The sequence below is a fragment of the Ammospiza nelsoni genome, chromosome 27, assembly GCF_027579445.1.
Source record: "Ammospiza nelsoni isolate bAmmNel1 chromosome 27, bAmmNel1.pri, whole genome shotgun sequence".
Classification (NCBI taxonomy): domain Eukaryota; kingdom Metazoa; phylum Chordata; class Aves; order Passeriformes; family Passerellidae; genus Ammospiza; species Ammospiza nelsoni.
In genome coordinates this window covers 4,593,402-4,613,780 of record NC_080659.1, presented here as the reverse complement: position 1 = coordinate 4,613,780, position 20,379 = coordinate 4,593,402, and the positions used below count along the sequence as shown (strand labels likewise).

At 60.6% G+C, this 20,379-nt stretch overlaps 4 protein-coding genes across 8 annotated transcripts; 3 read left to right on the top strand and 1 right to left on the bottom strand.

Annotated features, from left to right (window-relative positions):
* The first annotated feature begins 129 nt into the window (after positions 1-129).
* LOC132084686 (CTD small phosphatase-like protein 2-A) lies at positions 130-2,741 on the top strand. Of its 2 annotated transcripts, none has more exons than XR_009420096.1 (9): positions 130-355; positions 564-666; positions 747-825; positions 903-995; positions 1,206-1,268; positions 1,360-1,410; positions 1,518-1,644; positions 1,757-1,852; positions 2,453-2,741. XR_009420096.1 is itself a non-coding variant. In XM_059489926.1 (9 exons), the coding sequence occupies exons 1-9, from the start codon at positions 139-141 to the stop codon at positions 2,513-2,515; spliced, it is 921 nt and encodes a 306-aa protein (XP_059345909.1). In that variant the 5' UTR covers positions 130-138; the 3' UTR covers positions 2,516-2,741. The 2 variants fall into 2 exon arrangements, 1 of the variants encoding a protein (XP_059345909.1); XM_059489926.1 differs by having other exon boundaries at positions 1,360-1,439.
* A 636-nt stretch (positions 2,742-3,377) lies between these two features.
* PCSK4 (proprotein convertase subtilisin/kexin type 4) lies at positions 3,378-12,352 on the bottom strand. The gene is given in 16 exon segments (XM_059490009.1): positions 3,378-3,766; positions 3,838-3,957; positions 4,635-4,759; positions 4,954-5,124; positions 5,244-5,361; positions 5,457-5,560; positions 5,816-5,916; positions 6,903-7,115; positions 7,188-7,360; positions 8,079-8,167; positions 8,259-8,335; positions 10,371-10,499; positions 11,048-11,161; positions 11,629-11,733; positions 12,145-12,261; positions 12,263-12,352. Coding segments are annotated over 16 exon segments (2,235 nt in total).
* A 161-nt stretch (positions 12,353-12,513) lies between these two features.
* REEP6 (receptor accessory protein 6) lies at positions 12,514-18,216 on the top strand. The gene is made up of 5 exons (XM_059489610.1): positions 12,514-12,687; positions 15,169-15,262; positions 16,303-16,441; positions 17,024-17,192; positions 17,760-18,216. Exons 1-5 carry the CDS (start codon positions 12,573-12,575, stop codon positions 17,807-17,809), a joined length of 567 nt encoding a protein of 188 aa, XP_059345593.1. The 5' UTR covers positions 12,514-12,572; the 3' UTR covers positions 17,810-18,216.
* Positions 18,217-18,303: 87 nt separating this feature from the next.
* Positions 18,304-19,673, top strand: C27H19orf25 (chromosome 27 C19orf25 homolog). Of its 4 annotated transcripts, none has more exons than XM_059489672.1 (3): positions 18,304-18,369; positions 18,882-19,059; positions 19,447-19,673. In XM_059489672.1, exons 2-3 carry the CDS (start codon positions 18,909-18,911, stop codon positions 19,626-19,628), a joined length of 333 nt encoding a protein of 110 aa, XP_059345655.1. In that variant the 5' UTR covers positions 18,304-18,369; positions 18,882-18,908; the 3' UTR covers positions 19,629-19,673. The 4 variants fall into 4 exon arrangements, with proteins under 4 accessions (XP_059345655.1, XP_059345656.1, XP_059345652.1 ...); XM_059489673.1 differs by having other exon boundaries at positions 18,329-18,345; XM_059489669.1 differs by having other exon boundaries at positions 18,329-18,402.
* Positions 19,674-20,379: the final 706 nt, after the last annotated feature.

The following is a 20,379-nucleotide window of genomic DNA, read 5'->3' as shown; positions in this document are numbered from 1 at the left end:
GCTGGTGCCAGTAAAATCTGAGTGATTCCAGGTGGAATTTGGGCTGTAAAGGCGCCTCCGCCCTATAAAACCCTCCCTCCCACCCCCACCCCACGGTTAATTTGGGGCTGCTGAGGAGGGGGGGGATTTTCCCTGGCCATGGCGGGTTTGGGGGCCACCCCACGCACGAAGAAGCCCCCGCGGGAGGAGCAGGAGCTCCGCACCCCGAGGGCTGCGGTTCGCGCTCGGGCCGAGAGCCGGCACCGAGAGGGGGAGAGCGGCCCGCGGGGGTGGGCGAGGGTGCCCGGCTCGCCCAGCACGCCCGGCAAGGGGCGCCTGGTCCGGCGGGGACCCGAGGGGAGCCCCGGGGACAGCGGTGAGCGCGTCCGTGCCCGCGGAAATCCCTGCGGGGTACGCGGGGAAATCCCTGTTCGTAGGGACACGGAGGGGACCCCCTGCTCGTGGGGACACGGAATGATGCCAGGGATGATGAGAGGAATGGGAAGGAGCTTGAGGTGATGCCAGGGATGATAAGAGGCCCCATGCCGCCCTGGATGTGCTGACGGGACCCTCCTGCCCCACAGATCCTGCGGGACCCCCAGAACCACCCGGCCCCGGCAGCTTCTATTTCTCAGGGCTCCCTGAGCTGGAGCATCAAGACCCTGCTGGCCCTGCAGCCCCCAGCCTGTGAGTGTGAGGGGGGTCCCCATAACCCCCCAATATGTGTGGGGGTCCAGCAGCGCTGACCCTCTGTTTTCCCCCTCCAGGCCGAGCCCTGGCGCCCTGACCCCAGCGAGGGCACGGAGGGGGCGGAGGAAGCTGCAGCACACGCTGGTCCTGGAGCTGGTGAGCTGGGGAGGGGTCTGGGGGGGCTCTGCAGGGGCTGGGGCCGAGCCTGACCCTGTTCCTGACCCTGTTCCCAGGACGGGACCCTGCTCTACTCCTCGCTGCTCGCCCACGGGCAGAAGGATGCCACGGCCACCTTCACCACGGACTTCCAGGCCAGCTCCTACAAGGTTGGTGTGGAGCTGTGATTTGGGGCCGTGGCTGAGGTGGCTCTTCACTGCCACCCCGTGTGGCCTCGGTGCCAATGCCCCTTGTGGCTGAAGGGCTCTGGAATCCCAGGGGTGAGGGATCCTGCTGAGGGCACTGAACCCCCCCTTGGGGCTCCCCTTGCTGTCAGCATGGGGGTGCTGGAGGTTTTCCAAGTTGCTGTTCCCTCCCAGGTCCATGTGAAGCTGCGACCACACGTGCAGGAGTTCTTGGAGAGCGTTTCCAAGACCTATGAGGTACCCAGAGCCCCCTGGGGCTGTGGGGTGACCCCTGAGGGTTTTGGGGTGACTCAAGCAGCCCATGAAGGCTTCACCCTCTCTCTGCCAGATCTTCATCTACACCACTGCCAAGAAGGACTATGCCAAGAAGCTCCTGGAAGTGCTGGACCCCAGGAAGAAGCTGATCAGGTGATGGTGCTGGCAGTGCCCTGCTGGGCACCCCCAGTGTGCCAGGGCAGGCTCCCCACGGCTCTGTCTCTCTGCCAGGCACTGCCTCTCCCAGCAGGACTGTGTCTGCTCCCAGGGCTGCTACTGGAAGGACCTGACCCAGCTGGGCAGAGACCTGGCCACGACGGTGGGCCTGGACCACACCATGCAGGGCTTCCCTGCCCAGGTGGGGCACTGCCACTCCGGGGGGATGCATGTGTCCCTGTCCCCGGGGGGATTCACGTGTCCTGGTTGGAGCTGTGCGGGGTCCAACCCTCTCCCTGTCCCCCCCCCCCCAGGCTGCCAACTGGATCCAGGTGCCACCGTGGTCTGGGGACCCTGAGGATGAGGAGCTGCTGCGCCTCATCCCGGTGCTGGAGCAGCTGGGACAGGCGGTAGGACAAGGGGATGGGAAGGGGAAAGGGACAGGAAAGGGGACAGGGGGATGGGAATGGATGGGGACATGGGACAGGGGACGTGGGGTTGGGGACGGGAAAGGGGATGTGGGGATGGGGACATGGGGAAGGGGATGCGGGGATGGGGTTTGGAAAGGGATGTGGGGATGGAGGGGGACAGGATGGGGACAAGGAGAAGGAGGTGTGGGGATGGGGACATGGGATAGGGGATTTGGGGATGGAGGTGGCAAAGGGACAGGCTGGGGACATGGGGATGGATGGGAACAGGAAGGGGAGGTGGGGATGAGGGACTGGGACATGGGGATGGGGACAGGAAGGGGACAAGGGGATGGGATGCAGGGATGGGGAAGGGGACTGGAAAGGGATGTGGGGATGGGAAGGGGATGTAGGAATGGAGATGGGAACATGGAGAAGGGGATGTGGGGACAGGGACATGGGGATGGGGACAGGAAAAGGACACAGGACATGGGGATGGGGACAGGAAGGGAACACAGGGCTGGGGAAGGGGACACGGGGACAGGAAGGGGACAGGCACTCTGGCACAGCCCGCCCCTACCCCGTCTGTCTCTCCCCGTGCAGGAGGACGTGCGCCCCGAGATCCAGCGGCACTTCCAGCCCCACCAGCTGCCCACTGAGGGTTAGGCCAGGATGGGGAGCACCTCCAGGAGAGGCCTGGACAAGCTGTGCTCGGGGGCATCCAGCCCCTCATCCTACAGACCTGGGCTGGGTGGCTGTGCCAGGACTCTCCCTTGGTGTTTGCAGGGCTCCCAGCTCATCCCTGGGGGTGCCCCCGAGGAGAGCCCCTGCCCTTGGAGACAAACTCCATCGTGGCTCCCTCCTCCCCCTGCTCGGGAAGGTCCAGCCAAGGTTCTCACGGGTCATTCATTATAAGCTTTGGAGAAATGTCTGGCTCTGCCTTAATTCCCAAAACTCTTCAGCTGAACAAACACACAGTGCTGGGGGGGGGGGGGGGGGGACACACAAACCACGCCTCCCCAGTGTCCTGGGGCAGCCCAGGGTGCTGGCACGGGGCCTGTGCCATCTGTGCCCAGTGCCACCGGTGCCATGTGCTGGGGGCACAGCTGCCACTGTGCCAGTCCCCATGGGACAGAGTGGCTGGGGGTGCAGCCACACCAGGAGCCCTTTTAAGGCCTAAATCTGCTGGTGAACAGCAACTGGGGACTCTGGAGGGGTTCTGGGCTGGACTGGAGGCCTCGGCTGCCTCTGCTGTGCCGGAAGCCACACGGGTGCAGCTGTTTGGGGACACGTCACAGCTCGTCCCTCTGTGCCTGGGAAAGGGCACAGGGCTCTGTCCCCCCGGCAGTGTCCCTGTCCCCAGGGGTGTGGGAGGAGCCACCACCACTGTCCCCTCGCACAGCTGGGAAGGGGAATCCATCACTGTCCCCTCACAGGCGCTGCTGGGAAGGGGAATCACCCTTGGAAAGGAAAGGCAACAACGGGTTTATTTGGGAAGGCAGGAAGCATCCCCGCCCTGTCCCTGGTGTCACACTGTCCTCCTGGCCCGGGGACAGCACAGGGCACCTTTGCCAGCACGGAAACCCACCCTGTAGGTGGGGTAGAGCACCCCTGCCAGAACCAGGCTGCTGCAGGCCAGGACAGTGACAACCACCAGGTCCCTGCGCAGCCTGGCCGGGCTGGGCGAGCCCTCTGCGGGCTCCTGGCACGTGTGGGTGATGTCCTGGAAGGTGTGGCCCGAGGGACAGGACGTGCAGTTGTTGGCCCGGGGGCCCTGGCAGGTGTAGCAGGAGGGGTGGCAGCTGGCACACACCAGGGCAGTGCCCCTGGGGCTGGCACTGCGGCTCTGGCCGTAGTAGCGCGGGGGGCAGTAGGATAGGCAGGAGCCGTGGTGGATGTACAGGGAGCTGCCACAGTCTGTGGACAGAGGCTGGAGTGAGGCCCTGGGGAGCAGAGCGATGTCATTGTCCCCACAAAGCCTCGCTCACCCTCACAGGCTCCCTGCTTGTCCCTCCTGAGGCACTCATCGGTGGCAGTGGCTGCGGAGCGCCGGGCTGGCATGTCCTCATCTGTGCCATGCAGGTGCAGGATGAAGGTGGTCAGCTGGCCTGGGGACAAGGAGGGACAGGGGGCTGGAAGCTTTGGGGGACAGGAGGGACATGGGGCTGGAAGCTTTGGGGCCTGGGGGCAGTAGGGACAGGGGGCTGCCAGGTGAGAGATATGGGGCTGGAAACTTTGGGGGACAGGAGGGACAGGGAGCTGCCAGGTGAGGGACATGGGGCTGGAAGCTTTGGGGCCTGGGGACAGGAGGGACAGGGGCCTGCCAGGTGAGGGATATGGGACTGGAAACTTTGGGGACAGGAGGGATATGGGGCTGCCAGGTGAGGGATATGGAGCTGGAAGCTTTGGGGCCAGGAGGGACAGGGAGCTGCCAGGTGAGGGACATGGGGCTGGAAGCTTTGGGGGACAGGGGACAAGAGAGACAGGAGGGGCTGCCAGGTGAGGGATATGGGCCTGGAAGTTTTGGGGTCTGGGGACAGGAGGGACATGGGGCTGGAAGCTTTGGGGGACAGGAGGGACAGGGGGATGCCAGGTGAGGGATATGGGGCTAGAAGTTTTGGGGTTGTGTCCTGCTCCTGGCCCTGTGCTGGCCAAGGAAACCCTCAAAGCCAACACAGGAGGGCTCATGGCCAGGAAGGAGAAGCCAACAAATTTCCCATTCAAGGAGAGGGGGAAGGAAGAATGACCAAGCACATGGTGACCCCAGGAAAAATGGGGCACCCACCTGTGTTCTCAGCATCACCCCTGTTCTCCAGCTGCAGGGTCCAGATCCCCTTGGGGTTCTCATCCCAGAAGTGAGTGGACATGAAGGTCCAGTCCTGGTAGCCGTCCTGGCTGGTGTCGTAGGGGCTGGAGGAGGAGAGCAGAGCTGGGAGTGCCAGCCCAGGGCCCTGCAGGGGCAGGGGGTGACCTGAGGGGTCACCCTGTGCTCTGTCTGAGGGGTCACTCCCCGTGGCAGGGGTCCTGAGGAGTTTTGGGCCCTTTTTGGGACTCTCCAGGCCCTGGGGTGGCCGTGGGAGCCCCGGTGCCCGCTCTGTCCTTACCGCACTGTCACCAGCGTGGACGTGGTGCCCATGGGGCTGCTCAGGGCCACCACCAGGTCCCCCCTGCGGCTGTAGCTCAGCGACAGCTGCACCTGGACGTGCTCCAGGGAACGGATGCTCTTGGAGCAGGAGGAGGCATCCGTGGAGATGACGAGCTTGGAGCTGATGTCCCTGACAAAGACAAGCTGCAGGTGAGTACATTCCCTCTCCTACGACCTCCAAGCACAGCAGACCCACTTTTTGTGTCCCTGTGCCTGTGAGAGGCTGGAGCTGGGGTCACTGTCCCTTACCTGGGGACCTGGATGGCCTGGACTGAGCACTTCTCCTGTGGCCGGGTCCCTGTCCACGTCACGGCCTCCTGCACCAGCAGCCCCGCGTCCAGCAGCCCATAGCCATAGTAGTGGCTCACTGGGACACAGGTGCCACCCAAAAAGGGACCTGTGAGCCCTCAGTGCCACCAGGGGCTGCTGGAAGGTGTTTGAGAGGCTGAGCCCTGCACTCACCCCTGCGCCCAACGCCGTTCTCGGCCCAGTCCTCTGCCTGCAGGTGAGCAGGTCTGGAGGCCCTGATGATCAGGTGCTGCAGGTCACGCCAGGTCAGGGCTGGGCTGGAAGCAAGGAGGGTGTGGACAGAGGTCTGGGTTGGTTCTTAAGGGGGAGATCTGGCTCTTGTGGGGTGGGTAGAGCAATTATCTGGGCATGATTCCCCCCCCCCCAACCTCCTCCAGCACCAAAATGGGAGCAAAGAACTCCAGAGGACAGCACTCCCACAACTCTGCACCCCAACCTTCCTGCTTTCCCTCCCTTTTCTCCTCCCTGCTTGGGCCCCAGCTCTCCCTGGGCAGTGTCCCTGTGTCACCTACTTGGCCTCCAGTGCCAGGGCCACCATTCCTGCAGCCAGCGGGGCCGAGGCCGAGGTGCCCGTGTGTTTGTCTGTGCAGCGGTGGTGCAGGTCCGTGGTCACCTGGAGGGGACACAGGGGTGTTGAGGAAGATGAAACAGGAAAGCCTTATCAATATGATTGTCTGGCAAAAGATTTTGAGAATATGGAAACTATAAGTGAGATTGAAATGAAAGCAAGCTCTGAGATCTCTTAGTTACTGAACAATGGGAAAACAATGGTGTGGCTGGCTGAAGGTAATCTCCTTTTGATCAGACAATACCCTCTGCTTGCAGACATGTCTAAGGGTCAGAGCAGACCCTACAGCTTGGCAGAAGGGGCCCAAAGAGGAGTTTTTAGGGTTTAAAATGTAGCACAGTATGGTAATGTAATGATTCTTACAGGCTGTATGGAAATGCTATAGGATTTGTATCTTGTACTAGATTGGTTAGTGAGAATCAGAATATTCAACACAGGAGAAGATTTATTGTATTGTAACAGGAACTTCACTCTCTTACCCCTTTTACTCTCTCACCCTCTCATCCTCTCTCTCCCTCTCTCCTCTCAGGCCTGCTCTGAGCTGTGGCTGCAGCTCCCACAGGGCCCTGCACCCAGGCCCTTTTTCAATAAACCCCAAGTTCCAAGACCAGAAGAAGATTTTTTGTATTGTAATGGGAACCTCACCCTCTGATCCTCTCTTTTACTCTCTCATTCTCTCTTTACCACTCTCTTTATCTCTCTCTCCCTCTTTGGGGCCTGCTCTGAGCTGTGCCTGGCAGCTCCCAGCAGGGTCCTGCACCCAGGCCCTGTGCAATAAACCCCAAATTCCATTACCTGGCTGCAGAGATCTTTCATCTCCATCTGTCCTGACTGTGCTACCCCTGACACTCCTACAGAGGGGTCTCAGGACTCCTTCCAATAAAACTCCCTGGGGCTGGGTACCTTCAATAAATTCTCCTTTCAGATCCCTCTGCGTTTTGGCGCTCTACACAGACACCCAGCTCAGGAAGACTGTGACCAACCCATGCTGGGATCTGTGTCAGCCCCAGAGCTGCTGCTGTGACACTCACAATCTGCACCTTGCTGGTGGTCCTGCTGCTGTAGGTGGTGGTGAGGATGGCAGGGCAGCTCTCGCTGTAGAGGGGCCGGTGCCCGTCCCCCAGCACGCTGCCCACCGACACCGTGTAGATGCTGTTGGTGTACCCGTCGCAGTTGCAGTTGTCGTAGTTGGTGCCACCATTGCCTGAGGCCCAGATGAAGATGGAGCCGAGCCCACCCCGTCCCTGTTGAAGAGCAGAGGGAGTGAGCAGGGTGTCCTCGTGTCCCTGTGTCCCCAAGGGCAGGGCTGGGCTTACTTGGACGACTCCTTTGTGGAAAGCGGCCGCAGCCAGGACTCCAGGCCCATCCACCGTCCTGCCATCATCCTCAGGGCCCCAGCTGGCACTGTAGATGTGGATGTACTGGGGTTGCAGGCTCAGGGCCTGGGCCTCCACTATGTCCATGATGGAGCCGTCCAGCATCCTCACACCTGAGGGCAGGCATGGGGCAGCCGTGGCCGAGGGGTGGCAGCACCCAGGAAAGGTTGAGGTGGCTCCAAAGGGACAGGAGCCACGAGGAGACAGCAGCCACACACGTGCCACCCCGAAGGCAGGGCCTGGGGACACCTTGCCAGGCCCCCCAGAGCTTTGAGCAGCTTTCACATGCCCCTGCCCTAAGGAGATTAGTCCCCCATGGGTCTGTGCCCTGCCATGTGTGCCCTGCCATGAGCCACTTCCCAAAGCTCCTCGTTAAGCCTTTTGTAATTAAGCCCAGGGAGATTTTAACCCCCTTTGCCACCCTCATTTCCACAGCAGAGTCTGAGCCTGCCCTGCTGGGTGCTGGGCTGAGCATCAAACCCCTGATGTGGGGCAGCACCCACCCTGGGCACCCTTATAAGGCCCAGAGCATCCTTATGTGGGGCAGCACCCACCCTGGGCACCCCTGTAAAGCCCAGAGCATCCCCAGGTGGGGCAGCACCCACCTTGCTACCCCAGTAAATCCCAGAGCATTCCCCCCTGGGCTCCTGCATCCCTAAATGGGGCAGCACCCACCCTGGGCATGTCTGTAAAGCCCAGGGCATCCTCACATGGGGCAGCACCTACTCTGCCAACCCTGTAAAGCCCAGAGCATCCCCCTCTGGGCTCCTGCATCCCCACATGAGGCTGGAGCTCATTTCCATCTTCCCTCCCATGGGACCAACCTCTCACCTCCGATTTTGGCGTTGTAGGCGACGCCTGCCCCACAGATCCCATTGTTGGCCACAGCTGCCACTTCCCCTGCACAGCGTGTCCCGTGCCTGGGGGGGCGCAGAGTGACCCTGTGAGGGGTGGGGTCCTGGGACAGCCCCCCCAGAGCTGCCCCCCCTCAGTGCAGGACCCAGCACTCACCAGTTCTTGTCGCTGTCGCTGTATCGGGGCTGCGGATCGGGGTCGTTGCTGTTGAAGTCGTAACTTGCCAGCGGGTCCTGTTACACAGGGAGGCAGTGGCTGTCCCCAAGGGCCCTGGCAGGGTTGTGACAGCTCGGCACAGGCGCCTGGCACCGAGCCTGCTGCTGGCACTGCCCGCCAGCCCTGGGGACAGCGGGGCCCCTTCGTGCCCGGCTGCGCTGGGAGCTGGAGCTGAACCCAGCCCTGAGAGGGAAAGGGAGCACCAGGAGGGGCTGGGGGAGCTGGGAAGGGGCTCAGAGGGAGGAAAGGGGGAGCAGGGGGGACCTTGTGGCTCTGCAAAACTCCTTGACAGGAGGGGACAGCCAGAGGGGTCGGGCTCTGCTCTCACGGACAACAGGACAAGAGGGAGCAGCGTCAGGGTGTGCTAGGGGGGATATCAGCAGGAATTTCCCCATGGAAAAGGTGCTCAGGCCTTGACAAGAGGGAACAGACCCAGGGTGGGACATCAGCAGGAATTTCCCCATGGAAAAGGTGCTCAGGCTGTAACAAGAGGGAACAGACTCAGGGTGGGACATCAGCAGGAATTTCCCCATGGAAAAGGTGCTCAGGCTGTAACAAGAGGGAACAGACCCAGGGTGGGACATCAGCAGGAATTTCCCCATGGAAAAGGTGCTCAGGCTGTAACAAGAGGGAACAGACTCAGGGTGGGACATCAGCAGGAATTTCCCCATGGAAAAGGTGCTCAGGCTGTAACAAGAGGGAACAGACTCAGGGTGGGACATCAGCAGGAATTTCCCCATGGAAAAGGTGCTCAGGCCTTGACAAGAGGGAACAGACCCAGGGTGGGACATCAGCAGGAATTTCCCCCATGGAAAATGTGCTCAGGCCTTGACAAGAGGGAACAGACCTAGGGTGGGACACCAGCAGGAATTTCTGCATGGAAAAGGTGCTCAGGCCTTGACAAGAGGGAGCAGCCTCAGGATGGGACATGAGCAGGAATTTCCCCATGGAAAGGATGCTCAGGGAACAGCCTCAGAGTGGGCCAGTGGGGACATCAGCAGGAATTTCCGCATGGAAAAGGTGCTCAGGCTGTAACAAGAGGGAGCAGCCTCTGGGTGGGACACCAGCAGGAATTTCCCCGTGGAAAGGATGGCCCAGGCAGGTTTGGAGTGCCCACCCCTGGAAGGGCTGGAGGTGGCACTCAGTGCTCTGGGCTGGTGACCTGGCACCAGGTTGGACTCTGTGATCCTGAATCCCTTTTCCACCCTCAGTGGCTCTGGGGTTCTGCACAAAGGGGTGAAAGCAGCACAGCTTTGCTGTTCCCCTGACAGAGCCCTGTCACCTGAGGGTGACCCTCGCTGGCCACACAGCCCCAGGAGAGCAGCCAGGAGCCACGGGAAGGGTTGGTTGTGTTCCACACCCCCAGAATTTCCTTCCCTTCCCTTCCCCGTGCAGCACAGGAGGCTTTACCAGCTGTACTGGCTTTGCAGCTTGCTGTAATTACACCAATTTGGGGGCTCCAGAGCGTGTACAAGTTCGAACATTTCCTCCTCAGTGTGAGATTGCACTGAGGGAGGCTCCAAACCTTGGATCCAGCCCTGGAGAGGCTGAATTCCCTCTGCACAGTGCCAGGGTGAAGGAATTGACCCTCTGATCTTTCTCTGCATAATTCCAGGGCTGGGGTGAAGGAATTGACCCCCCAAGCTCTCTCTGCACAGTGCCAAGGAATTGACTCCCTGAGCTCCCTCTGCACAAAGTCAGGGATGGGATGAAGGAATTGACCCCTCAAATTCCTTCCTCACAGTTCCAGGGATGGGATGAAGGAATTGACCCCTCAAACTCCTTCCTCACAGTTCCAGGGATGGGATGAAGGAATTGACCCCTCAAACTCCTTCCTCACAGTTCCAGGGATGGGATGAAGGAATTGACCCCTCAAATTCCTTCCTCACAGTTCCAGGGATGGGATGAAGGAATTGACCCCTCAAACTCCTTCCTCACAGTTCCAGGGATGGGATGAAGGAATTGACCCCTCAAACTCCCTCCTCACAGTGCTAGGGATGGGATGAAGGCTTTCCCCCCCCTTCCCAGCTCCCTGGACACCCCCATATTTACGTAGTTGGCAGCCAGGTCGGGATGATCCTTCTCCAGCCCATCATCCAGCACAGTCAGCACCACCCCCAGCCCCGTGTAGCCTCTGCTCCACGCCGTGAGGATGTTCAGGTCAGGGTGGATGTCGTTGTTCTGGAAAAACAGATTAGATTTGATTGGCAGGGGTCACCTCAGAGCCCTGCTGCCTCATCACTGCCGGTGTTAGATGGGTTTGTGGCCTGAGAAGGGCATTGCCATGCTCAGGGAGGGATCTTGCCCCTCTGCCCAGCCCTGGAGGCACCTCTGGGGTGCTGTGGATGTGGAGTGGGTCCAGTGGAGGGTCACAAGGGTGAGGATGGGGTTGGAGCATCCTGACAAAGAAAAGCTGAGGGAGCCGGGGGTGCTCAGCCTTGAGAGGGGCCCTGGGTGTCCCTGTGTGCAGAAATGGCACCAGAGGAACCAGGGCAGGGACTGATCCCAGAAATTCCCCCTGCACAGAGGGAAGAACTTCATCAGTGTGCAGTGAACAGAGACCAGAGGGGTTGTGGGCTCTCTCCCACTGTGGATATCCCAGAACAACCCAGAGCAATCCTGTGCCCTCTGGGATGGTGCCCAGCAGGGAGGGGGCACTGGATGCACCACTGCTCTCCTCCATGCCGTGACTGGGGTGGGGATGAGGAGGGGAAGGAGCCCATTCTCACCATGTACCACTGCTTGGGGAACCAGGGATCCGTGGGCACCACGCTGGAGCGTGGCACACCGTGGGCACCTCTCCTGGAGCGCCTCTTCAGCGTCTGCTGCTCAAACCACAGCACCTGGGCACGGAGCAGCGCTGTGGGTGCCAAGCAGGGCCTGCCCACAGCTGTGCCCCAGCTCCCTGTGTCCTGCTCTGTCACAGACATCTTTTATGAGAAACCCTTTCCTTAGGATTCCTCCTCCTGAAAAGCTGAGAGGGCCTCAGGAACAAAATGTAAACGTTGATTATCTGCTGCTGTGGAGTGCAACAGGTAGAGTTTTGATTAGCCTATGTTGGTTGTTTCTAATTAATGGCCAGTCACAGTGAGCTGGCTCAGACAGAGAATCCATGCCACAAACCTTTGTTATCATTCTTTCCTATTCTATTCTTAGCTAGCCTTCTGATGAAACCTTTTCTTCTATTCTTTTAGTATAGTTTCAATGTAATACATATCACAAAATAATAAATCAACCCTTCTGAAACATGAAGTCGTCTCTTCCCTCAGCCTGAGACCCCTGTGAGCACCATCACACTCCTCCTCCCTACCTGGGGGTCCCTGGAGAGCCGCATGTGCCACCCCCAGTGCCTGCTCAGGGCTCTCTGCCTGGTGCCACGGTGGCTGAAGTGGAAGAAGGGCTCTCCCTCCATCACCTGCGGGCACAAAGAGCTGCTCTGAGCTTTGCCAGGGGCAGCTGTGGAGGTCAGGATGGCAAATTCAACACTGCAGCGCAGGACAGGCAGAAAGTGTCACTTGGGGGGACAGAATGAAGTCCTGGGGAGGTGGGGAGGGGCTGGGTGTCCTCTGCATGCTCAGAGGCCGTTTGCTCTGAGGGTGTGGGGATGCTGGCACAGGATTCCCAAATTCCAGGACGTGTTTGAGAGGAAATGTTGGATGGGGCTCGGAGCAATGCGGCCTAATGAACGATATCCCTGCCCATGGGACAAGCGAAGGGGACAAAGTGGTTGCACAGGGCGGGTATGAGCGAGAAGATCGGGCCAGGGGCACAGGGGGTGAGTTGGGCCAGGGCCACACGGGGTGAGCTGGGCCCGCCCAGGCCGCACCTGACCCAGGTAGAGCAGCCCGTGCCGGCGGGCCAAGTCCCGAGCGTCCCGCAGCCCCGCCGCCACCCGCACAGCCCAGCTGCTCAGGTAGACGCGGGGGGGCTTGGCGGGGGCCCGGAGAGGCGCTGGCGGCCACCACGAGCAGCGCCACCAGCACCGGGAACAGCGACAGCGCCAGCGCCGGGCCGGGCCCGGGCCGAGCCGCCATGAGGCCACTGCGCGCGTTGCCATGGCAACGGCGTCCGCCCCGCCCCCCGCACGGCCTCGCCTCATTGGCCCGCCTCGACCCCCGCCCCGCCTTCCCATTGGCCACGCCTTCCGGTTTGCACCGCCCATCTGCCGCTGGCCACGCCCCCCCGCCGCGCTGACCGGGGCCGGGGTCGGGGTCGGGGTCGGACCGGGGCCCCTCCAGCTCCCGCATCGCCGCCATGGCCGCCCTGCAGCAGCGCCTGGAGCGCTTCCTCCACAGCCCCGGCCCGATCGGCGACCTGCTGGCGCACCTGGAAGCCCGCACCGGCGTCCAACGGCTCTACCTGGCCTCAGGTGCGACCGTTACCTCGGGGCCTCCCCGGTTCTCCCGTTCTGCCCCGTACGGTGGGGCGCCGTGGCGGCTGCTCGCCGTGGCTCTGGGCTCAGCATGGAGAGGGCAGGCAGGACTGCCCTGGTTTTGGGTGCGGAGCGGGGCCGGGCTGGGAGGGGGTGCCGGGGGTGACATCGCTGTCACCGCGCTGCCCCCTCCTTCCGCAGGCACCAAATCCCCAAATCCTAAAGGCAGCAGGGTCCGAGTGTCAGAGAGACCCTCGAGACCCCTGGCTCTGACGGGGGGTCCCCATTCTGCGTGAACCCCCAGATTGTGGTGGGTCAGCTGGGGCACTGGGGATGGGAGTTTGTCCCCGTGTCCCACCGTGGGCACCCGGCCTTTACCCGGATCCCTGTTGTTCATTAATGAGGAACCAGCCGGATTCTCCCCGGGGATCCTCTCCCCTGACCCTCGGCCCTGTGCCCTCTCTGCCAACTTGAACCGGCCTCATGCCTGCCCTCCATATCGAGATTTCATATCAAACCTCCCGGGAGGGCTCAGGGCTTCCCTGTTTGCTGTGTCCCTCCAAGCCTTTGGCCTCCAGGTGTGATTTCCTGGCCCTTCACCTGCAGCAGGGCTGGTGCTCCCACTCTGAGGGGAAGAGTGTCCGTGGAGGAGCACGAGCTGCTGTGCAGGTTGGGTTTGGATGTGGTGCCACTCAAGCAAAACAATCCTGGGGATTTGGTCAGGCTCAGATGTGATGGTAGAACAAGAGTGGACACACCAAAAAGGGATGGTTCTGCATTCTGAATCCCTGTCCTGGAATGGAGAAGTTCATTAGTTCATTATTTAGTTCAATGTTGCTGAACTAAAAATTCCCAATTTCTCCCTCCCATAGCTCTGGAGCAATCCCTAATTTGTGTTTGAACCTTGGGCTGGGGTTTGGAGCAACCTCTGGGCAGCACCACCTCCAACTTCTCCCCCAGCAAAGCCTCTCCCTGGGCTTTTGCTGTTACATAAATTTCTCTGGGGCTTCAAATCCTGCGAAATCCCTTCTAAGGCTCTTGGGGAGTGAAACCCAGCACTGCCTGGACCTGCCTGCCCTGCTCGGAGGGCGGTTTGGGATCGCTCCAAAGCCGCGCTGCTCCTGCCCGTCCCCTGTGCTGTGGGTGCCCGGATCGGGGCCGCATTAGTTTATAACTAATAAATTCCTGCCCAGGAATGCTGCAGCGAGCAGAGCTGGGATTATCCTCCCTCCAAGCCCGACAAGGACTTTAATTCACCCACACAGGTTAATTCCCAGCTTCCCATTGCTTGCTGCTGCTGCAGGAGTTTGTTCATTTGTGCCGGGCTGCACAAATCGCTCCATCCCAAATATCCCTGAAGCTTTCCTGATGTGAGCAGGGCTCTGTGGCGCTTTTCCACCCCAAAACCTCCCTGTCCCACCTTCCCCCGCCTCCAGCGAGCGCTGGGCAGGTTCCACCATTAGGCTGCGGCTCGCATTTAATTAATTGAGCGATCTAATTGAGCGGCAGCAGCAGGGCAGCGGGGTTGCATTGCCGCTCCCAGGGGAGCCAAGCCTTGCTGCGGCTGCGGGAGGAGCCCGATCCGGGAGCGGGGCTCGTCCTTGAGCCGCGGCTCGCTCGGGGAACGCCGAGCGGGGGAGACGAGCGGAGCCTTGACTTTGGACCATGGGTGTGTTGTCAGCGTCTCCGGTTCCTGCCGCGCTGGCCCCGCTCCAAGGGCCGAGAGCGCGGCGAGGTTGGGCTGGTAAAAGTCCCCTCCGAGCCAGGGGAGGGGACAGACGGTGACAGCAGCGGCTCATGGGTGCCCCGGGGAGGAGCAGGCTCCGCCACGTGCCCCGTTCCACCGAGCATCTGAATTAACGGGGGGGTGGTCGTTACCTGTGACCATGTTCACTGGGGTTTTCAGGTGAGGGAAGAGACGAGAATGTTGACTCCATGTTTCAGAAGGCTTGGTTTATTATTTTATCATATACATACATTAAAAGTATACTAAAAAGAATAGAAGGAAAGGTTTCATCTCAGAAGGCTGGCTAAGAATGGAATGGAATGGAATAGACTAGAATAGAATAGACTAGAATAGAATAGACTAGAATAGAATAGAATAGAATAGAATAGAATAGAATAGAATAGAATAGAATAGAATAGAATAATAACAAACGTTTGTGTCTCAGACTCTCTTTCCAAGCCAGCTGACTGTGATTGGCCATTAATTAGAAACAACCACATGAGAGCAATCACAGATGCACCTGTTGCATTCCACAGCAGCAGATAATCAATGTTTACATTTTGTTCCTGAGGCCTCCCAGCTTCTCAGGAGGAAAAATCCTAAGAAAGGATTTTTCATAAAAGATGTCTGCGACAGTTACCCCCCTGCCACGCCCCATTCCCATTCTCTGGGTTGAGAATCCCACTCAGGAGACCCAGCTCAGGGGTCTCCCCTGGTGGCAGCAGACTCCAGACTGTCCCCTGTCCCCGCAGGTTCCGTGACTTTCCTGGGGCTCTACCTCATGTTCGGCTACGGCGCTTCCCTGCTCTGCAACATCATCGGCTTCGTCTACCCCGCCTACGTCTCGTAAGTACCGGGCCCACACCTGGAGAGCACTGCCCGCCCTTGGCTGAGGGTCTGCCTGCTCACTCGAGAGGCAATGATGGCTGGGAAGCTCTTGAGGCCTTCCTGGAAACGCTGGAACCGTGCCAGTGCAGTGGGCAGGTTCCCTATGGGGTGTGGAGGGTTTGGGGAGGTGATCAGCCCAGGGCTGAAGCAGCTGTGTCCTTCCTTTCCTTCTTCTTTTCCTTCTTCCTTTCCTTTCCCCTTTCCTTTCCCCTTTCCTTTCCCCTTTCCTTTCCCCTTTCCTTTCCCCTTTCCTTTCCCTTCCTTTCCTTCTTCCTTTCCTTTCCTTTCCTTCTTCCTTTCCTTTCCTTCTTCCTTTCCTTTCCTTCTTCCTTTCCTTTCCTTCTTCCTTTCCTTTCCTTCTTCCTTTCCTTTCCTTCTTCCTTTCCTTTCCTTCTTCCTTTCCTTTCCTTCTTCCTTTCCTTTCCTTCTTCCTTTCCTTTCCTTCTTCCTTTCCTTTCCTTCTTCCTTTCCTTTCCTTCTTCCTTTCCTTTCCTTCTTCCTTTCCTTTCCTTCTTCCTTTCCTTTCCTTCTTCCTTTCCTTTCCTTCTTCCTTTCCTTTCCTTCTTCCTTTCCTTTCCTTCTTCCTTTCCTTTCCTTCTTCCTTTCCTTTCCTTCTTCCTTTCCTTTCCTTCTTCCTTTCCTTTCCTTCTTCCTTTCCTTTCCTTCTTCCTTTCCTTTCCTTCTTCCTTTCCTTTCCTTCTTCCTTTCCTTTCCTTCTTCCTTTCCTTTCCTTCTTCCTTTCCTTTCCTTCTTCCTTTCCTTTCCTTCTTCCTTTCCTTTCCTTCTTCCTTTCCTTTCCTTTCCTTTCCTTTCCTTTCCTTTCCTTTCCTTTCCTTTCCTTTCCTTTCCTTTCCTTTCCTTTCCTTTCCTTTCCTTTCCTTTCCTTTCCTTTCCTTTCCTTTCCTTTCCTTTCCTTTCCTTTCCTTTCCTTTCCTTTCCTTTCCTTTCCTTTCCTTTCCTTTCCTTTCCTTTCCTTTCCTTTCCTTTTCCTTCCACAGCATCAAGGCCATCGAGAGCAACACCAAGGAGGATGACACCATGTGGCTCACATACTGGGTGGTCTACGGCATTTTCAGCATCGCCGAGTTCTTCTCCGACCTTTTCCTCTACTGGTTCCCCTTCTACTACGCTGGGAAGGTAATGCTGAGCTCCTCCCGTGCCAGGGCTGTCCCGGGCTCCTCCCATGCCAGGGCTGGACGGGAGGAGCTGGGTGTGCTGGGCTCTGGTGGGTGGTGATGCCCAAAGAGGCTCCCTGGAACAGAGTTAGGTTAACAGAGTTAAAGGAATTAAGTAGGGATTTATTAAAAGGGTTCACCTTGGGCACTGTAAGAACCCAGCCAAGGCTACACCCAAGCTGGATGGCGTGTCATGAGTTTTCACACTTTTATAAGTTTTGGTCTGTTTCCATATTGGGGTTAATTGTTCAATCACAGCTCCAGATTGTGCAGTCCCACCCTCCCAGATTGCTCCCCTGTTGTTTGCACTTTTTGGGCCTGAGTTGCAGTGCTGTCCTTGGTTCTGGGACTGCAAAAGGATTTTGTGTGACTGAGCTGTGAGGAGAACTTGCTTTAAATGAAGTTCAGAGTTATAAACTAGTACAGAATGTGGACAATATGAAAGCTAAAACTTGAAGCATCAGAGGGGCTGCACCCAGCCCAGATCTGGGATCTCCAGTGAGCTGGGGGTCCCTGGAGCGCTGAGCCCCCCCTGTGCCCGCAGTGCCTGTTCCTGGTGTGGTGCATGGCCCCGGTGCCCTGGAACGGCTCCCAGCTCATCTACCACAGCGTCATCCGACCCTTCTTCCTCAAGCACCACCAGGCCGTGGACAGCATGATGGGTGGCATCGGCACCAGGGCCCTGGACGCGGCCTCCAGTGTCACCCGAGAAGGTGACTCCGCTCCCCCTGTCCCTCCACCTGCTCCGTGCCCAGGTTTTCCCAGCTCAGGGGCGCTGGGCAGCTCGTTAATGTTAATTAACCGCGAGTGATTATTTCTGGGTGCTCAGGGGTGTCACGGTGCCCTCTCTAACCTCTCTCTCCTCCCTGTGCTGCACGGTGCAGTCCTGCACACTCTGGCCAGGAGCAGAGCCCGGCTGGCGGCCGGGGTGGCCCCGCAGCCCAGCCTGCCCGTAGGTACCGAGCCGCGGGGGCCGGGCCGAGCCCCGTGTCTGCCGCGGCACCGCCCGAACCGCTCTGCTCCGGTAGCACCGGCCCGTTCTCCCGGGGCGTGGGTAGAGCAGGCGCTTCTCTCCCGCTTCTCCATAGCCAGACCCCATCCGTGTGTCAATCCGTGTGTCCACCCCTGTGCCCAAGTGTCCCTTTAGCGCTGCTTTACCTGAGGCTCCCCTCCGGAGCTGTCACCGCCGTGCTCAGCGGAACCGGGAGGGAGCGGGACGGTGATGCGGGGAACCGGCCGGACCCCGGGAACGGGCATTAACAGCGTCCGTGTCCCCGCAGGCGTCAGAGCATCCCTGAACCTGGCAGAGTTCGCGGAGAAGGCGAAGTAAGAGTGGCACCGGAGCCACTGGTACCGGCACCACAGCTCCGGTACTGGGATCAGTACCAGCACCATGCTTTCAGTACTGGTACCGGCATCCTCCGTTCTGGCACCGAAGTCCCCCATGCCGGCACTACAGACGCCGGTACCGGCACCATGCTCCCGGTATTGCTACCGGCATCCTCCGTTCTGGCACCGAAATCCCCGATACAGACGCCGGTACCGGCACCATACTCCCGGCCCTGCTACCGGCATCCTCCGTTGTGGCACCGAAATCCCCCGAACAGACGCCGGTACCGGCCCCGTGGCCCTGCTGACGGTACCGGCCAGCCCGGGCCGTTCCCGCCCGGGATCCCGAGTTTGTGCAGCCCGAGTGTGTTGTACCCCAGCCCCCCAATAAACCCCGGTGCCCCCCGAGCGCCGCTCCCGTCCCGCGTGTTCCGCGACCACGCGCGGCGCCTTTAAGAGCGGAGAGGGGGCGGAGCCTTTGGTTGAGGGGCGGGGCTTATCTGATGACGTGTCCGGAAATGCGGCCGGCATAGAAGGGTCGGTCTGTCCGTCCGTCTGTCGGTCCGTGTGCGGCCCGAGGTGTCGGTCTGTCCGGTGGGGGAAACAGGGGGCTCTGTCTGTGTGTGCGGGGGGCGGAGGGGGCCGGTTTATCTGTGCGGGGCTCTGTCTGTCTGTCTGTCCGTCCAGCGGCGGGGGTGGGGTCTGTCCGTCTGTCTGTCCGTTGGAAGGGCGGGGTGAGGGACTGTCCGTCTGGGGGGGGGAGGGGAAGGGAGTCGGTCTGTCTGGGGAAATGGGGCAGCACAGGGGATCTGTGTGTCTGTTTGGGAGGCAGGCAGGTGTCCGTCCGTCTGTCTGTCTGTCTGTCCGGAGGGGAAGGTGGGGAGAGGGTTTCTATTTGTTCTGTTTGAGGGCGAGCTCTGCCTGCTGCGGGGAGTCCGTCCGTCTGTCCAAAGGGCAGGCAGCACAGGGGGGTCTGTCCGTCTTGAGGGGATAGAAAAGGGGAGCTGTCTGTCTGTTTGTCTGTCCGTCCGGAGTGGCAGCGCCCTCACCTCCCCCCCGTCCCCGTTCCGCAGCCCCTCCCCACATGAGCCTCCCCCGGGATGAGCTCCAAGGCCAAGCGGGTGCTGCCCACCCGCCCTGAGCCCCCCAGCGCCGAGCAGATCCTGGCGGACGTGCAGGGCACGCTGCCCTCCGACCCCGTGTTCGTCCTGCCCGCCGAGCCCCCCCTGGACCCCCCAGGCCCCGCTCCAGGTGAGCCCTCGACGGGAAATGGGGGGCGTGGGGGACCCTCTGAGCCCCCCCAGGTGAGCCCTCGACGGGGAATGGGGGGCGTGGGGACCCTCTGAGCCCCCCCAGGTGAGCCCTCGACGGGGAATGGGGGGCGTGGGGACCCTCTGAGCCCCCCCAGGTGAGCCCTCGACGGGGAATGGGGGGCGTGGGGACCCTCTGAGCCCCCCCAGGTGAGCCCTCGCTGGGGAATGGGGGGCGTGGGGACCCTCTGAGCCCCCCCAGGTGAGTCCTGGATGGGGAATGGGGGGGCGTGGGGACCCTCTGAGCCCCCCCAGGTGAGCCCTCGACGGGGAATGGGGGGCGTGGGGACCCCCCAGCCCTGCTGAGCCCCGGCTCTGCCCCCGCCAGGCTGCCCCGAGCCCGCGGCCGAGGAGCGGGAGCGGCTGTACCGCCAGATCCGCTCCTACGTGGGGATGAACCAGCGGCTGCAGCAGTCCCGGGAGCAGCTGCGGGAGCGGCGCCGGGAGCTGCAGAGGGTCGGGGAGGCGCTGGAGCGCGGCATTGCTGAGATGAGGCAGAAAGCGTTCTGAGGGACCGTGCTGGGCACCTCCACGCTGTGGTTTCACCTTCCCAACGCCGTTTGCATCGCGAAAATCCGGATTTGGCAGCACAGCCCCGGCTGTGCCACCCCAGTGAGCTTTTCCCAGGGAATACCGTGATCTGCCAGACCAGCACGGTGGCACCTTCCCGGTGCTGCGACAACGGCCTGCACCCCTCCTTGTGCCCCCGAAACGGCTGCCATGTCCCTCGTGGGTTCCACATCCTCTCCTCCCTACGACTTTTCCCTCTGGTACTTCCCCGAGGATGACCCCATCGCCTCCCGCATCGCCGAGCGCCTCAGGCAGGAGGGATTCCGGGGCTTCACCGAGCACCAGGACCGGGTGGCCGGGACCTCTGTCATCCTGACGGCCGTGGAGGCCATCGAGGCCAGCCGTGTGGCCATCCTGCTCCTCTCGGCCAAGTCGCTGCGTGACCGCTGGTGCCAGCGCGTGTCCCAGTGGAACCTGTTCCACAGCATCCACCAGCAGCAGCGCGGCCCCAGGGTGGTGCCCGTGTGCGTGGGGGTCAGCAGAGCCGAGGTGCCGCCGTTCCTGCAGCACCTGGTCCCGCTGGAATACCAGAACGAGTTCTTCTTCCAGCGGCTGCTGGCCAGCCTGAGGTCCCGCCCAAGGGGACGAACTGAGGGGCCCCCATAAAGGGGGCTGGTTGGGGGGCCAGCACCGCCACGTGGTGTGGAAAACTGCCCTGTTTTGCTAATAAAGGTGGTGGGAATGGGTCACC

Excerpts from the sequence above, each read along its gene's own strand:
- LOC132084686 (XM_059489926.1), top strand. The coding sequence starts at position 139 with ATGGCGGGTTTGGGGGCCACCCCACGCACGAAGAAGCCCCCGCGGGAG. Across the intron at positions 667-746 it reads GGCCCTGCAGCCCCCAGCCT|GCCGAGCCCTGGCGCCCTGA; the intron begins GTGAGTGTGAGG and ends TTCCCCCTCCAG. Across the intron at positions 1,853-2,452 it reads TGGAGCAGCTGGGACAGGCG|GAGGACGTGCGCCCCGAGAT; the intron begins GTAGGACAAGGG and ends CTCCCCGTGCAG.
- REEP6 (XM_059489610.1), top strand. The coding sequence starts at position 12,573 with ATGGCCGCCCTGCAGCAGCGCCTGGAGCGCTTCCTCCACAGCCCCGGC. Across the intron at positions 12,688-15,168 it reads ACGGCTCTACCTGGCCTCAG|GTTCCGTGACTTTCCTGGGG; the intron begins GTGCGACCGTTA and ends CTGTCCCCGCAG. Across the intron at positions 17,193-17,759 it reads CTCCAGTGTCACCCGAGAAG|GCGTCAGAGCATCCCTGAAC; the intron begins GTGACTCCGCTC and ends GTGTCCCCGCAG.
- C27H19orf25 (XM_059489672.1), top strand. The coding sequence starts at position 18,909 with ATGAGCTCCAAGGCCAAGCGGGTGCTGCCCACCCGCCCTGAGCCCCCC. Across the intron at positions 19,060-19,446 it reads CCCCCCAGGCCCCGCTCCAG|GCTGCCCCGAGCCCGCGGCC; the intron begins GTGAGCCCTCGA and ends TGCCCCCGCCAG.